At 39.9% G+C, this 15,936-nt stretch overlaps 1 protein-coding gene across 1 annotated transcript; it reads right to left on the reverse strand.

Annotated features, from left to right (window-relative positions):
- Nucleotides 1-124: 124 nt before the first annotated feature.
- On the reverse strand, nt 125-15,581 carry ciita (class II, major histocompatibility complex, transactivator). The gene is made up of 23 exons (XM_055223390.1): nt 15,419-15,581; nt 14,576-14,708; nt 14,342-14,434; nt 14,221-14,258; nt 14,103-14,153; nt 13,971-14,024; nt 13,573-13,656; nt 13,193-13,252; nt 12,460-12,651; nt 10,728-10,775; nt 10,555-10,644; nt 10,284-10,343; nt 9,299-9,516; nt 6,774-7,987; nt 4,287-4,787; nt 4,046-4,225; nt 3,901-3,966; nt 2,692-2,772; nt 2,534-2,617; nt 2,376-2,459; nt 871-954; nt 443-526; nt 125-364 (listed from the first exon to the last, which is right to left on the reverse strand). The coding sequence occupies exons 4-23, from the start codon at nt 14,252-14,254 to the stop codon at nt 286-288; spliced, it is 3,348 nt and encodes a 1,115-aa protein (XP_055079365.1). The 5' UTR covers nt 14,255-14,258; nt 14,342-14,434; nt 14,576-14,708; nt 15,419-15,581; the 3' UTR covers nt 125-285.
- Between the last annotated feature and the right edge of the window lie 355 nt (nt 15,582-15,936).

Here is a 15,936-nt window from a genome sequence, read left to right on the forward strand (position 1 = left end):
CTCTCATTAATATCTTTTAGTCCAAATTAATCTTCAAGAACTTACTTTATGCATTCCCAAGTTGGATCAAAACCAAAAGCCAAATCTAAATATGAGTTCATCAAAAATAGGAAGAGAAACAATTTGAAAGGAAATTGTTTTAGTACGAACTTGTTGACCAAAGAATATATATTAAAAAAAAAAACAGTGTTTACAGAATTGAGAGTTGCTTGACACTCAACACAGTGTAACCCAACGAAAAAATAAATATATTTATAAGTGCAAATGTGCCTCAGTTTCTCCACACTAGAAAGTGTCCATAATGCGGGGGTCCTGCTGCTGGAGTCTCTCAAACACCCCATAAGGAATGCACTGGCTCCACATCCTACAGTGGCACAAAGCATAACGTGAGTAAATCATTAAAACACGTAACCATGGCAACAAATCAAGACTTTCTTCTCACCTCAGAGATTTCATATGATGACATTCCTTCAGGCTGCTACCCAAACTATGTGCTCCGATATCTGTTAGCCTGTTGTACCTTATGCTGTTAAAACATGAAGTGGTTGTTAGGTATAGCACTTTAAAGGTGCACTATGCAACTTTTTTGTTAGAGGGCAGGGGTTGCAGCTGCTTATATCCATGAAGATGTCATTACTTGCCTCCAGTGTTCCTCATTATGGCGTTAAATTTATCAAATCTATCCACGTTGCATTTATTCAGCTATTTTTACAGTTAATAATTCCTTGAAAACCTGCGTCTAACTGTGAGTTCTCTCTGCACAGACGAGTTTTATGCTGTACTGAACATTCTTGGCAAAATGCTAACATCCCCATGGAAACAAGCAGCTTGCATCTGCCTGGGTAAAGTGTATGCAAAAAATATTCTTACTCCAATTCGGTGAGGGCGGACATGTGACGAAGAACTGCAGCTAAACTGTTTGCGCCTTGATCACAAATGACATTGCTGTGAAGGCTGGAAAGATAAAGATAAATGTGGAATAAAAATAAATAGAATTGTCTGCGTAATCCCTCAGTCGATCCACAGTAAAAGCCAAAAGTAAAATCTGTCAACTGGACAAAATGTTGTAGGAGTGAGCAGCTTTTTGTGCAGTTGACAGATTTTAATTTTGGTTTTTCTGTGGGTTAACCGACGGAAGCTTATCTTATTCTGCGCCAACTGTATCAGGACGCTTTAGGAGTGCACTTATGCTAATACAGTTACTGAATATCGGAGCCGATCCAGGAAAATTAGCTGAATTGGGCATCAATATCCTGGTTCCTTTACACAGATGCAATGAGACTTTTTACTGACTGATTTAGCAGCTGTTTAGTTGTAATTTGCAGGATAAATAACAGTTACATAACGCAATTGGATCAAATTTGTAACAAGTTAAGTGTATTTTGAGAGAAAAAAAAAAAGCCATTTGCAATCCTTACACTTGTATCTGTTCATATCAGATATCGGCAGACGCTTATAGCCATAGTATCGATATTGGTATTGAAACTGAAAACACTGGAGCGTGCACTCTCATGGTGTCACAATATTAAAATTTCAAATTCGAGTGCAGTACTAAGAAATAGACTCTCTATATACGCTATATACTGATTCCGATACCACAATGAGAATTTAAAGTCTTTATTTAGACAATAGAACGTCATTTTCAACATTAAACTGTAGTATTTTCTTTTATGTTACCACGTGGCCTTGTATATTAGTGTAATCCAGCAATGTCCAAACTTTTCTCATTAAGGGCCACATATGAAAACACCGACAAAGCGGAGGGACGATTGAAGGCCATAGACTGGTCGCCGATACAGTGAACACTTAAAATCTGTGTGTTAAACTGAACCACTAGACCTTTATTCACGCTTACATCCTCAGTGGGACACATTAAACATTTGAGATGGGCTTGTTAAAGTAGATTTTCAGAAATGTGCAATAAAAAGTACTGTTTAAGGTAATATGGGCCAAGAAAAACTGGTCTGAGGGCCGCATTTGGCCCCGGGGCCACAGTTTGGACATGCCTGTTGTGGTCTTTCTGATCTTCTACTTGTTCTGATACAGCTCAAGAACGATTTATTTCTGTCCTGTGAATGTGCCTTTTAGTATCGACACTTGTTTGGGTAAGTATCTAGTTTCGATACTACTTTTAATATCGTTTAGTATCTGATTTTTGACACTTTTGACAACGCTAACGCTTACACAATCACACATTCCAGGTAGGTGAAGTATCTCGGGACACAATGTCAGAAAGAATTGATTGGAAAAGGACTGAAACTACCAACTTTGTCATTTATAATCCACCTCGTCCATCTGAGCCAGTTTTGCCCATAGTTACACATCTACACAATGACAATAAACCACAAATTCTGCTATAATATGACTTTTTGTACCTTAGTCTGTCAAGTCTGGGGAGATTTGTCAAAGTGGCCGATAGTGACTGTGCTCCAGTATCTCCAATAGTGTTCTGTGACAGACTGGACCAAACAAAACAGGTCATTTTTATGTTCAATTTGTAATAAAAACATAAAAGCGTCAGTGTAAGACTCACTTTAGTGTTTCTAAGGAGGACAGCGAGACCAAAGCCTTTGCCAAATGCTGCGCTCCGTCGTCACCGATTTTGTTGTTTTCCAGACTAAAAAGAAAAGAGGAAATGAGACAACTACATCGACACTACATCGATAAACATTTAATAAGAAAATAATTTACTCCAAGTGTTGCAAGTTGTGTAGACCTGGCAACAACCTCCACAGCATCGGAAGAGAAAGTGGACCTTTTTCTGGACCAAGCCTAAGAATAAAGGGAATTATTAGGACTTAACATTTGAAAAAAACATCTGATATTTCTGTATTGCAGCTGTGAAAAGATTTGCGCTACATTTTTGCAATATCGTGGTAGATTTTACGTCTATTAGTAGTTATTTCTCTCGATTAGTTATAGTTATTCGCTTGTTATTCTCTTGCTGTTTTTGAACTTTGTATTGCAACATGTCTTGATTGCCGGACTAGTAAAGGATTATCTTATCTTAATAGTACATTTCATCCATGTTTGTAGACGTCTAGTTAAGGTTCAGTCACCAACTTGTCTCATAAAATGTTATCGCTTTGGTTAGAATGTTCCACAGTGTGAGATAAGCTTATCTAAGTTGAATTTATTTTATTGCAGGTACTTTTAGCCAGATAAATGGAGCTGGAGTAAATTCAGGGTGGAAGAACCTAAGATCTACTTCACCAGTTCTGCAGAGTTTGCTCCTCAGCCTTTATCATCTCACTCAAGTTACTCCTCCTCACTGCTCGCCGCACCTCCTCCTCGTCCAATCATTACTCAGTCTGCCCAATTTAAACCCCACCTCCTCCTCTGGCCACGTCCTTCATTTCGACGTGTTCTACCGGGGTCTGAGCGCCAAACACAACTCATTCAATAAAGTTTACTACTAATACTTTTCTCTTGGTTCCTGTCTGAGGCTCTCCAGATTGAATCGGTGCCATTTTGCGGAACATTCCAGACAAAACAACAACAGATTTCAGACCCTCTACATCGGCGGTGTCAAACTCAAATTCACAGAGGACCAAAAATAAAAACTTGGACTAAATCGTGGCCAAACTAAACTGAATCTCAACAACATCTGCGCGTTTTTCAGACGGGGCGGATTACATTTGAGTGAGTGTCAACAGAAGTGGTTGGGGGATTTGATATGATCTCACGGGCCAAATATATTTATATCGAGAGCCAAATTTAGGGGAATGAGTCTGACATGTCCGCTCTACATCAAAACGTACAAAGGGTGTAACCAGAATATCTAAATCTGCAGTAAAACGGTTGAATTGAATGTTTCTGGATTGACAGATGTTTTGAAAAGGCTCACACGATCAAAGCGTCTTATCTTACTTCAAATGTTGCCAAACTATATTTACTTACTCCAGTTCCAGCTTGTACAGATGTTTGACAGCTGGTACTCCTTCAGCAAAAATTGAATTCATTTGGCTAGAGGAGAAACGCCACATCGTCAGTTTCATTTTAACAGGTTTTCCCCAAGTAGTTACGTCTGTCGATGTCACATTACCATTCAGAAAGTCTCTTGTTTGTATGGATGCCCACCAGCTTCGTGAGATGTTCAATGTGACTGACTTGTGTCGCTTTAAAAGGGTCGATGTTGAATTTGGACACAGCATCACGCAGCAGACTCTCTTCTTTTTGTTGTTCAAGCTCCTCCCACATGAAAATGACGTCCACGATGCAGGTCCTAGAACGTACTTTGGTCAACATTGTCCAGCTAAATGTTTCAGAAGTTCAAAAGCAAGTACCTGTATGTTCTTATAGCGTCCAGTCCCACCAAAGACTTCAGCCCGGACACTTGGATCCCACAGTTTTGAAGGTCTAAAGAAAACCTCCTCTCTTCGTCGCCTCCGTGTTGCATAAAGTTTTTGATGACGTGAATATCGGCCGGACAGAGCGGCACTCCGTTGAATGTAAGTCTCTCTGGAAAGTTCTTCAAGATGTGCTTAGCTAATTTAGAAGATCTACAATGTGTGAAAGATCCCTCGTACACAAAGTAATACAAGTCCAAGATCTGAGAAGGTCTAAGGTGACCGAACTGGAGGTGTTTAAGGTGTTTGATGAGTGCGTTCTGTTTCGTAACCATTGTGCTGTTTAAGTTGTTCGTAGGTTGGAGCCAGAGGAGATCGTCTTGGTTCTGGAAAAGCAGTCCCACGGCGAAGCGCTGAGTGAGTTCGAATTCTTCTCTCTGCTGTCGTCGTCGTCCCTTGGAGCCGCTTTGGAACGAAAGGGTCTTTACAAATGCAGAGCTGTAGGAACGAAAAGGGAGAAGTTGTCTCTATAAAGCCTTCGTGATCACAGAGTCTTATACACTGCCTGGCCAAAAAAAACACACACAAAAAAAGGCGCCACCTGGATTTAACTAAGCAAATAGATACAAGCCTCCTGCAGTTGGTCCGGTCTAGGTTCAGCAACAGTCTGTGCTCAAAGAATGAGGTCAGCTGACACCTGAATATACTGAATGACCAGGTTATTCCATCAATGGATTTTTGGGCATATTCCAAGATGAAAATGCCACGATTCAACGGGATCAAACTGTGAAAGAGAGAATCAGGAGCATGAACACAGAGAGAGAGAGGAGAAGGGAGAGAAAGGGAGCCTGAGAGGGAGAGAGAAGGAGAAGCAGAGAGAGACAGAGAGAGAGAGAGAGGGAGGGGGAGAGAGAGAGAAAGCAGAGAGAGAGAGGGAGAAACAGAGGCAGAGAGAGAGAGCGGCACAGAGAGAGAGAAAGGGAGGGAGAGAGAGAGGAAGAGAGAGAAATAGAAGCAGAGAGGGGGAGAGAAAGAGAAACAGGGAGAGAGAGAGAAAGCAGAGAGAGGGGGGAAACAGAGGCAGAGAGAGAGAGAGATGCACAGAGAGAGAGAGAAGGAGGGAGGGAGAGGAAGAGAGAGAGGGAGAGAGAAAAAGATGCAGAGAGGGGGACAGAGAGAAAGAGGGAGAAACAGAGACATCAGAGAAAGAGGGAGAGAGACGGAGGCAGAGAGAGGGAGAAACAAAGGGAGAGACAGAGACATCATTTTCACACATGGATTGTCCACCACAGAGTCCAGACCTTAACCCCATTGAGAATCTTTGGGATGAGCTGGAGAAGCTGCAGCGTCAGACTCGACCAGCATCAATGCAACAGGTGAAACATTAATGCAACACTGGATGGAAATAAATCTGTGACGTTGGAGAAGGCGGAACAACAAAATATTAGAGTGTGTGACCTTTTTTTGGCCAGGCAGTGAATATCGCTTCTCTAGACCCTCAAGATTGACAGATTTGACGCTGCCAATCTGCACCACGAGTCATTTACTTAGATTACATTCATACTAGGCCAGATGGGTTAAGTGTTTTGTCTAAGGACGCAACAACAGTTTCCATAAAAGCCACTGTTTCTCCACTGTGGTACCTGATATTCCCAGTGGTCTCCCATTGAAGGACTGATGAAGCTCGGTTGCGCTTAGCTTCCGAGATCAGACGAGATCGGGCGTTGACGAACAGGTTTTGTCGTGAAGGAACATATACCATATTGTACATAATTCTGAACTTTTGATCTATTTTTGGAGATAGTCATGTCAAAATGATTCTTAATTGATAACTCATCTGGTCATAATGTAACTGTAAGAACAAAAATTAACAATCGAGAAACAAAATATAAGCCAATTCAAGTCGATCTATGCTTCAAAACGATGAGCCTACATGAACATTGTTTCTATCATAATAAGTTTAATTTATCAGTAAGAACAATTTATTTTACAAAAGCTGGACATTAGAGGAGTGATAATGAATTATACAATGTGATGTTTGGTTATAGTGTCATTAATTGTGAATAATTCTTCTTACACTAATCACTAATCAATAACGAAATTTTGATATTGTAACGTTCATATTTGGAGATTTTATCCTTTTTTTAATTGTTATTCAGCTGTAATTTCTGTGCAAAACACCACTGTTTCCTGCACAAGGGACAATTTTGTCACTGAACGATGACGCGACCATTAAAATTACGCTAATAACAATATCTGCAAGCTGTGATGTTGATTATTGACAAGAAATACAAGCATAATCATGGTAATTTGAGCATTGAAATGGAACAAAACAGAACTCCAGGTTTGTTCTGATAACGAAATTCAACACCACAGCTAACGTTCATTACTTCTCACATCATACACAATTCTATAGACACGAAGAGGAAGTCTAATGTTATTATGATGAGTTTTAATTACAATAAATGACCTGTTCGTTCTTACCTTGACAATGACAAGTGAACAGCTGCCAGGAAGCTCTGAAGAAAAGAATTGGCCCATGACAAAATTTCATATCCCAAATTTTCCACATCTTCCATTTCCATGTCTTTGTCGTCCGTTGTTTGACTCCCATCGTCTGTTTTGCCTTCATTGTTTTCAGGATTTGATAAACTCTTCCTTCTCACCCGGGTAAGAGAGTTTAAGAGTCCCGTTTCGAGTCCTGCCGCTCTTGTTTGTCCTGATACGGAAAATTCACTCGTGATTATTGAGGTATTCATTTTGACAGTTTCCCAGGCTAGGTAACTCAGCTCAGACATCAGTCCATTTTCTTCTTGATTTCCCGTCTTTTTATTTGGTCTTCTTAACGTTTTTTGCGATTTGCGCCTTGCTCGAGTTGCACTACCCACATTTACTTCTTCAATAGTTTCCTGAGGTGTTAGTGTTTTTCCATCATTCAAATTGTTCATTTTCAGACGTAGCACCTGAAAGCAAATCTCCGTCAAAGTTCTCGGTACTTCGTCCAAATCCGTTTGCCGTTCCAATACCGTGCACACGAGCTGACATATCCCAGGATTCCAGCAAAGAAGATTGAGATAGTCGCAGTTTTGCAAGCACTTCATGGTCGATTTTTGGACTTCCGGATCGGGAACGAGTTTTGTAACATACATCTCGACATCTGAGGGCGAAAATCCGGTAATTTCCAAAAAATTGTCCACTTTTCGTAGCAGCTGGCTTGCACTGCCCCTTGGTCTGGATGAAAGAAGAAGGGAGCAACCAGGAAGTACCAGTCTTTGCAGAATCGCTGAATATAGCTGCCTGATTGTAAAAGTATTGCATTTCCTTTCCTTTTGTAAAGAAGTGGCTACATCTTTTTCTAAAGGCTGAAGAAGGAGCTCGAATTCTCTCAGATCTTCAAAACCGTCGCATATGATAAGCACGCGTTTTGGAGAGGTAAAGATTTGGGATAAAACTTCATCTGAGTTTGAGCAAGAAGGAGTGAAAGAGGAGAGGTGAAGCAGAAGTGTCTCAAGGCTGTATTTTGGTTCAGTTATGGTGAGGAATCTGCCGTCCAATAGGAACACAAAGTCAAACTGAGGGAGGCAATCCATGGACCAATCACGGCAAAGTTTCTTGATGCATGTAGTTTTCCCCATCCCGGCTTTCCCCACGAGCAGGTGGCAACTTTTAGAACGACCTCCGTGGCTTTGCTCAAAAATCTGTGAAACAAACAAAATATATAATAATAATTATTAAATCAATTTACTAACCGGTTTATATTGAGTTTGATTTGGACAAAGCCTGAACAATTTTGGCAAAATATTAAATTACGATTTTTCTAACAAACATTTGCTATTACCATTTTATTTGTGATTTATGTTTTAATAATTTAGTCACGCTCAAAGTGCACATTTTGAATAGGTTTCTTTAATAAATAAGTTCATGTTTAAAATGCATTAAAAAGTTAAAAAGGCTTCTATAATAATGTATAATAATATAATATAATAAATAGTTTGTATAAGTATTTCAGGATTCTTTCATTTCATTTATTTATTTAATTTATTTAAGTGCAAAGGCAGAGATGCTTGTACTAGATTCAATTTTTGTAGCTAATTTCCGTCTGTAGTCCTCGGGGGGAGGGGTCAACATTAAAATTTACATACACACACACACACACACACACACACGTACACACACATACACACACATATACAGGCACATACACAAAACCATTTAAAATCCACACCTGTACAACATTAAAATTTACATATCCACAATACAATTTAAAATGCAAACCTGTCCATGTAGCAATTTAAACCAATCTTAATCTTTGTGCTTTGGATTAAAAAATATTGCAAGACAGTTTTACTTTTGTTTTTACTGTGCCACCTGTGGTTTCCAGCCTTCACAGCAAACGAGAAGCAACTGAGATTTGTCTCTCTCTGTCACCGTCCGCCATGAGGCACATACAAGGCAGTGCCATTTGTGAATATAATAATAAAGGTCTCGTCATCTATATTTTTACATTATTTAGCTGAAATGTGAAGTTAAAAAACAAGATGAATGCACTTTATTTTTGTGTTACAATAAGTTCCGTTTTCTGAGAGCATGTTGTTGTATTTCTCTTACAGTTTTCATCATCTGGAGAGGGAACTAAAAGCAAGAAAATCCCCTGTAGTCCTGGTTCTTCTTCAGTGGTTTAAATCAGTGCTATAATGACGACACTACATTAAACTTTAAACAATCAGCTGATAAACTAATCCAAGAATCCCATGTATTTGAGAGAATCTAGGTCTAAACTACAGCTTTTTTATAGATAATAACTCAGGACTTTTTGTTGTTTGCAAAGGACATAAATAATTGCTCCTTTCTGCTGTCGTCCCATATAAATCCGTATAATCTAAATAAACACAAATTTGGTCGAGTAAAACACCATCGACCAGTTAATGGACTAAACGACAGCCCTTTATCCCTCGTAACACCGACTCCTTTACGACACAAACGCCTCTAGATTCACGGCGGATCAGTACCTGGTTTAGTTGGACCGTGCACTTCCTTCTGTCCGTGTCTCCCATGACGTTGAGCTCCTTGTCCAGACTTTTGTTGTTATTCCTCCCTGTTCGGATCGTGTCACGCTGAATCACTTTAGAGTCCACGTAGTTTGAGCTGAGGGTCAAACCATCTCCCATGTCCTCACAGGCTCGAGACATGTAGGCTTTGGTCTCCTGAATGTAGGACTTCACTGTCTCTGGAATAGAGACGGATAATGTTATACAGAGTTAGTGTTGTAGGACTGACTCATAGGGCTGCACAGTATTTGAAAGTTTAGCTCTGTCGTTGTTAAGAACTGCAATTTCTACATCATTGTGATATTTTAATATACTTCTTGGGTCAAGAATTTCATACTTAATAAGGAGAATCATTAATAAAATCAGCTTTTTAAAAACGTATTCATAAAAAGGTGGTAATGTGACATCAATTATTTTGTCAGCCAATATTGAAATATCGATACATATGCTATGCGATATATTGTGCAGTACTTTTCAAAATACTGGGTCTAAGAAGTATTACATGAAATAAATTATATTTTTCAGGTAAAAATTGCCAATAATGTGTTGGGTGTGTGTGTGTGTTCAAGGGGAAATTTGTGCAAAGATTCAATAATCTTGTGGGAAAAAAAGAAAAAGATAAAAATCACTAGGCATACATTTCAAATTTTGTATAAAGCGAAACACCACTCGGGTTGTTATTGAACTGTGGTGGTAATTATGATTTCCATACCACACCATTTTCAAGCACAAGGGTGTCCATCAGTGCATGTGGCACCAGGACACCCTCGCCCATCTGACCTTGTGTGTCGTGGACACTCGTGTGAAGAGTGGGGCAGAGCTGTCAACTGATCATCACCTGAGTTGGCTCTGCTGGCAGAGGAGGAAGCTACAAAGACCTGACAGACCCGAGCGTATAGTGGTCTTCACTGCCCTCAAAAAGTCAAGAACAGGGATAGTGACTTACGTGTCATAGGCTTTGTAGCAGGTCGAAAAGTATGTGACTTTGGACTGACTGGAGACTTCTCTGAAAAAAGAAGCACATTGGATCATGTGTGAATGGAAAACAATCCAAATTTGTTAATGTAGTCTAAACAACAACATTACATGAATTGTATCATCAATCGTGTTCTTTGCTTTTCTCAATGTTCTTTTCGAGATGATAATGGGTATAATGGGTGAACTTTAATGTTTAATAAAGAAGAACTCCATAACATTGACCATGTTCTGTTACGTACCATGGACCTGTGGACACGTAGACACAGGAGAGACGTCCGACTTTGACCCTGATGGTGAAGTCGGCTGGGCTGGAGCTGGAGCCCCGTTCACTGTGTGTGAAGTAGAAAAACATGAGGGTGGAGTTATGAGTTACAGAGCAGTAGGTGAAGAGCATTTATGAAGCAGGACTGACCTGGTGACAGGGGGGGCATGTGACATTTGGGTTCAGGTGAGACAGGCACTGTAAAAAAAAACAACACAATAATTATGATTAAAGAGTTGAAGGCTTACATGGGATAATACGCTGTTTTTATATTTTCATCAAGTCAGGTAGAATGTAAATATGAATCATTAATACATATTCAAAACGCAAAGTTCAAAACCAATTTCATATTAAAGGGAATGGTACATTATGTAACTTTTGTTGTCTCTGGGAGAATGGCATTAAACTTTATCAAACTTTAAAATACATCTCAACGTAGACAAGCAGTTACAGCTCTGATCTATGGAAAGGCAAACCAGCTCAGCGTGACTGTTTTTTAAGGTTTTTATGACCAATAAAAAGACGAAAGACAGAAAAGTATAAATGATTAAGCTTTGTAAAACTTATACTTTTCCATTAATACAAGGAAAGGTTTTAAACTTTTATCGTTGGAGGATCAAAATGGAAATCCTAGCTCACCGAGTGCCAAACAGACTGCATGGATTAAATGACACCAACAACAGTGACACATTTTGAAAGCATGACCATTGTGAGTGTGATGCTGGCTTAAAGTTTAAAAAGTAGTTAAGATTCTATAATACACTATCTGGCCAAAAAAAAAGTCGCCACCAAACAAAAGGTCACACAGATTTATTTCCATCCAGTGTTGCATTAATGTTTCACCTGTTGCATTGATGCTGGTCGAGTCTGACGCTGCTCAAAGCTTCTCCAGCTCATCCCAAAGATTCTCAATGGGGTTAAGGTCTGGACTCTGTGGTGGACGATCCATGTGTGAAAATGATGTCTCTGTCTCTCCCTTTGTTTCTCCCTCTCTCTACCCCCATGTCTCTCTCTCTGTTGTCTCTGTTTCTCCCTCTTTCTCTCTTTCTCTCTTTCTCTCTGTCCCCCTCTCTGCATCTTTTTCTCTCTCTCCCTCTCTCTCTCTTCCTCTCTCCCTCCCTCCTTCTCTCTCTCTCTCTGTGCATCTCTCTCTCTGTCTCTGCCTCTGTTTCCCCTCTCTCTCTGCTTTCTCTCTCTCTCCCTGTTTCTCTCTCTCACCCCCTCTCTGCTTCTATTTCTCTCCCCTCCTTTCTCTCCCTCTCTCTTCCCCTCTCTCTCTCTCCCTCCCTCTCCCTCTTTCTCTCTCTCTGTGCCACTCTCTCTCTCTGCCTTTGTTTCTCCCTCTCTCTCTGCTTTCTCTCTCTCTCCTCCCTCTCTCTGTCTCTCTCTGCTTCTCTTTTTCTCTCCCTCTCAGCCTCCCTTTCTCTCCCTTCTCCTCCCTCTCTCTCCCTCTCTCTCTGTGTTCATGCTCCTGATTCTCTCTTTCACAGTTTAATCCTGTTGAATCGTGTCATTTTCATCTTGGAATATTCCCAAAAATCCACTGCTGTAATAACCTGGTCATTCAGTATATTCAGGTGTCAGCTGACCTCATTCTTTGAGCACAGACTGTTTCTGAACCTTGACCAGACCAACCGCAGGAGGAAAGGACTTGTTTGTTTAGTTAAATCCAGGTGGCCAGGCAGTGTATATCAAAGTATATCATGATATCTTAACTGATTGTATGACTGAGCAAAGAACAATGTATTTCAAGGTGGACAATCAACATTTTACATCCAGGAAGGAAGACCGACATCTCTAGAATCAGCATGTTTGTTTTGCCATATTGGCATCGTTTGTTATGGTGATTATTGGCGAACGATGCTAAACCTGTTCCTCTTACCCAGAATGAAAGCAGAAGCAGTGGACGTCTGTGGCAGCCTGACGAGGGGAGGGAGTTTAATGGTCTGCACCACAGAGCGGAGAGTCTTACGACTGATGGTGATGATCTCCAAAATGGAGGGCGGAGGCTCGCAGGGACTGGGGCAGTGGACTGGGGCAGGGACGGCCTCTGGACATGAGCCTGGAGCACCTGCTGTTAAATAAGAAGTTACATTTGAAATCAGCTTGGTAATAATAATAATAATAATAATAATAATAATAATAATAATAATAATAATAATAATAATAATAATAATAATGATAATAAGTATGAAAAAGATAAATGTGTTTGCTAATTGTAGAGGTGAGGATGATTCTTAATATTTCAAATTAAAATGCTTTTTTAATGTGTTTTATGGTTGATCGATCTTATCTTCATAATTGTCATGAGCCGAATAACAAACGTCGTATGGAACAGTACATTTGTAATTCTGTCAACTTTCTTGATAGAATTATAACTTCGATATACGTTTAGTCTAAAATCAAACTATTTCACAACCCTGGTTCAATTGTACTCAGATTCATTTCTCTTTCCATTGATTGAACTTCCTGTTTTATTCAGAGAACTTTCATTCTAACGAATCAAACACACACGCACACCCCCACGCACACACACACCCCCACACGCGTGTGCACACACACACGCGTGTGCACACACATGCATGATTTTAATGTGCACTTCCACATTGTTTTACCTTGTCGTGTTCTTTGCTTTTTGTGTGATGATGTTGTGTCTGCACCATCTCCCTGCTTTACTGAAAAACACCATAGAAACCATAAAAGAAGTTACATTTGTGTTTTACAAACTCAGGTCTCTCAAATGGCTACATTGCTGTGGTCTTTTATTCTTTTTGTTCATTCTTTCCGCACTCGGAGGTGGTTGGCTGTGAGGCTGCCAGTGTGTGCGCCGCCCTGCAGTCACACACACTCAGACATGAGGCAGGTGGGTGAAGTGTCTTGCCCAAGAACAAGCACAGGCACCGCTTGTTGTTTTTGGGCAAGGAACTGAGCTCGGATTGACCTTTAGGTTGGTGAGAAACACTCAGACGAGCTGCATTAGTAGATCAACATTCACCTCTTTTTCTTCTGTACGGTTGAATCGTCGTTTTGCTCCCCTGAAGCCCCTCGTGTGCACCTCCAGCTAAAGCAGAGCCTTTCCCTGGGGGCCAGAAAAGAGGAAGGAAACTGTCACTGCAGAACGTAGTTATTATTAATTTGAGCTTTTACTGAAACACATTTTAAGAACCACGTGTTTTTTACAATTTGGTCCGAATGACGTTTATATAACAAAGAGGAATTATTTATCAGGCAGTTTAATTTAGTGAGTTTCAGGTTGAGTGTCATTTTTCCACAGTGCTGTAGAGTTTGGGAATCGCTGAATTATTAAATCTAGTCAAAATTATAATACAGCAATTTATATAAACATAATTCTGCACATCTAAAATAGGTTATTTACAAAATGTCTGTCCTTACTGTGGCTCTCTGCTTCATCCTCACACGGCTGCCAATTTAACAGGATGCTTGGATCTGGAAAACAATAACCATAAAAACATATCTGAGCCAGAGCTTTTGCATCAAAGACGATCGTTTCTTTGTGTTACTTACCCACAAAACTATCCAGATTTTCATCCGCCAAATATTGTTGTACCAAGTCATCTACAAGTTACCAAACAAGTTATTTTAGGTGTATTATTTGGTCAGTGCTAGTATCACGTAAACTTACCTAGAAAATCTGGAACTTGATCGACTTCCTGCATTTTGCTGTTGGAATGTGGAAAAAATCAGAACAATACTTAACTTTAGTCCATTTAAGGCAATTCAGAAACACTAGTTCTAGTCCTGACCTGAGCAGCAGTGTTCTGGATGTTCTGGATGTTCTGTTCTGTCTTAAGGCTCGTTTGGAGAGTCCAGTGAGCAGGACGTTACAGTCGTCTAACCTACGAGACAAATGCAGGATAAGTCTCTTTAAGTCTGATTTTGAGAGATGTTTTTAGATGATAAAAAGCTGCAGATGTTACTGATTTGATGTGGCTGTTAAAGTTCAAGTCTGAGTCCATTATTACCTCTAGATTTCTCACCTGATTTGAAGGTTTTAGAGACAGACTGGAGGTGACTGCTGACACTTTCTCTATGTTTCTGTGGGACAAAGACGATGACTTGAGTCTTGTCAGAGTTTATCTGGAGAAAGTTGTTTTTCCTCCACACACTGATCTGTTGGAGTGAATCAGAGTGAATCCACTGGTCCATATTCACCTGCTGCAGTGAGACATAGATCTGAGCGTCATGTGTAGAGTTGTGGTACGACACATTATTGCTGCGTATTGACTTTAGTCCATTTAAGGCAATTCAGAAGAAGGGAAATGAAAAAAATATAAAGTAGAAGTAAAAGTGGGTGCAAGTGAAACCAGAAAAATAAAGGTTACCACACCAATTTGGAGCTTAGCCATCAGTTATTTATCAGGTTCTGAGCAAAAGGCAGAGGGTGCAGCACTATAAAAGTTACATTCAGTTTAGACTAATGGCACAGTAGGCCTAGTGTTTCTGGAGGTGGCACGTCGCCGGTATGATTCCAAGGAAATGCAAAGTTAAAACCATACTCTGGAACATTTATAGACATAAATAATAGACAAGGCATAGATTTTTTGCCATACGGTGGAAGATTATAGCCAAAGGAACATTTTTAGACGAGGTTAAAAAGGAGTCAAGTTTGAGGAAATGCAAAAAAGAGTAAATAAAAAGAAATAAATTAGTTAAAAAAGTCTTGAAATTAGTTACTTTCCACCCATTATCCCACAGCCACACCTTAAAGCAAGTTTTGTTCTTACAAAATAAGTATTAAAATGCAGTTGCAAAGAAATAATATAGCCATGCTCTTTGTGCGTAATGGATCCGTGACGCACGTATGGACACGTTTGGTTTACCTGCAGCACGTGTGGAGATGCTGAGCCCGCGACCCTATGCGACCTTTATCCCGACATTATCCTCCGTGTTCTTCCGTGTGAACAGCCCTGGTTGATGTATAGATGCATCTACCGCAGCCTCTTTCCGCACTGACTCCAATGTGCGCAATCCACTCTCATCTGCGCTCTTTACTTTCACTTTCTGTCCGACGCGCAGAGGAGGTCCACATTAAAGCGTGAGGGGGATGCTGCCAAGTTTAATTTAATACTTTTGACTCTTTTAAGTCTGTGGAGAGTTTACTTTCGGATTATTTCTTAAAATGAGCTGGTCAAAACCTAAAGTGAAGGAAGAAAGCGCTGGTAAAATGTGTCCAAAATGAGAAACTTGGATGGACTTGGTTAAAGTAGTGTCTGTGATGTTATGGACTGTAGACTAGTAAAAAAATAAATAAATAAATAAAAAATAAAAATAATACTTAATTAATAAAAATAATAAAAAATCTGGTGTTTTTTCAGTAGACCTAATTGAATGCACATTT

This window comes from Periophthalmus magnuspinnatus, chromosome 8 (assembly GCF_009829125.3).
Source record: "Periophthalmus magnuspinnatus isolate fPerMag1 chromosome 8, fPerMag1.2.pri, whole genome shotgun sequence".
NCBI lineage: Eukaryota > Metazoa > Chordata > Actinopteri > Gobiiformes > Gobiidae > Periophthalmus > Periophthalmus magnuspinnatus.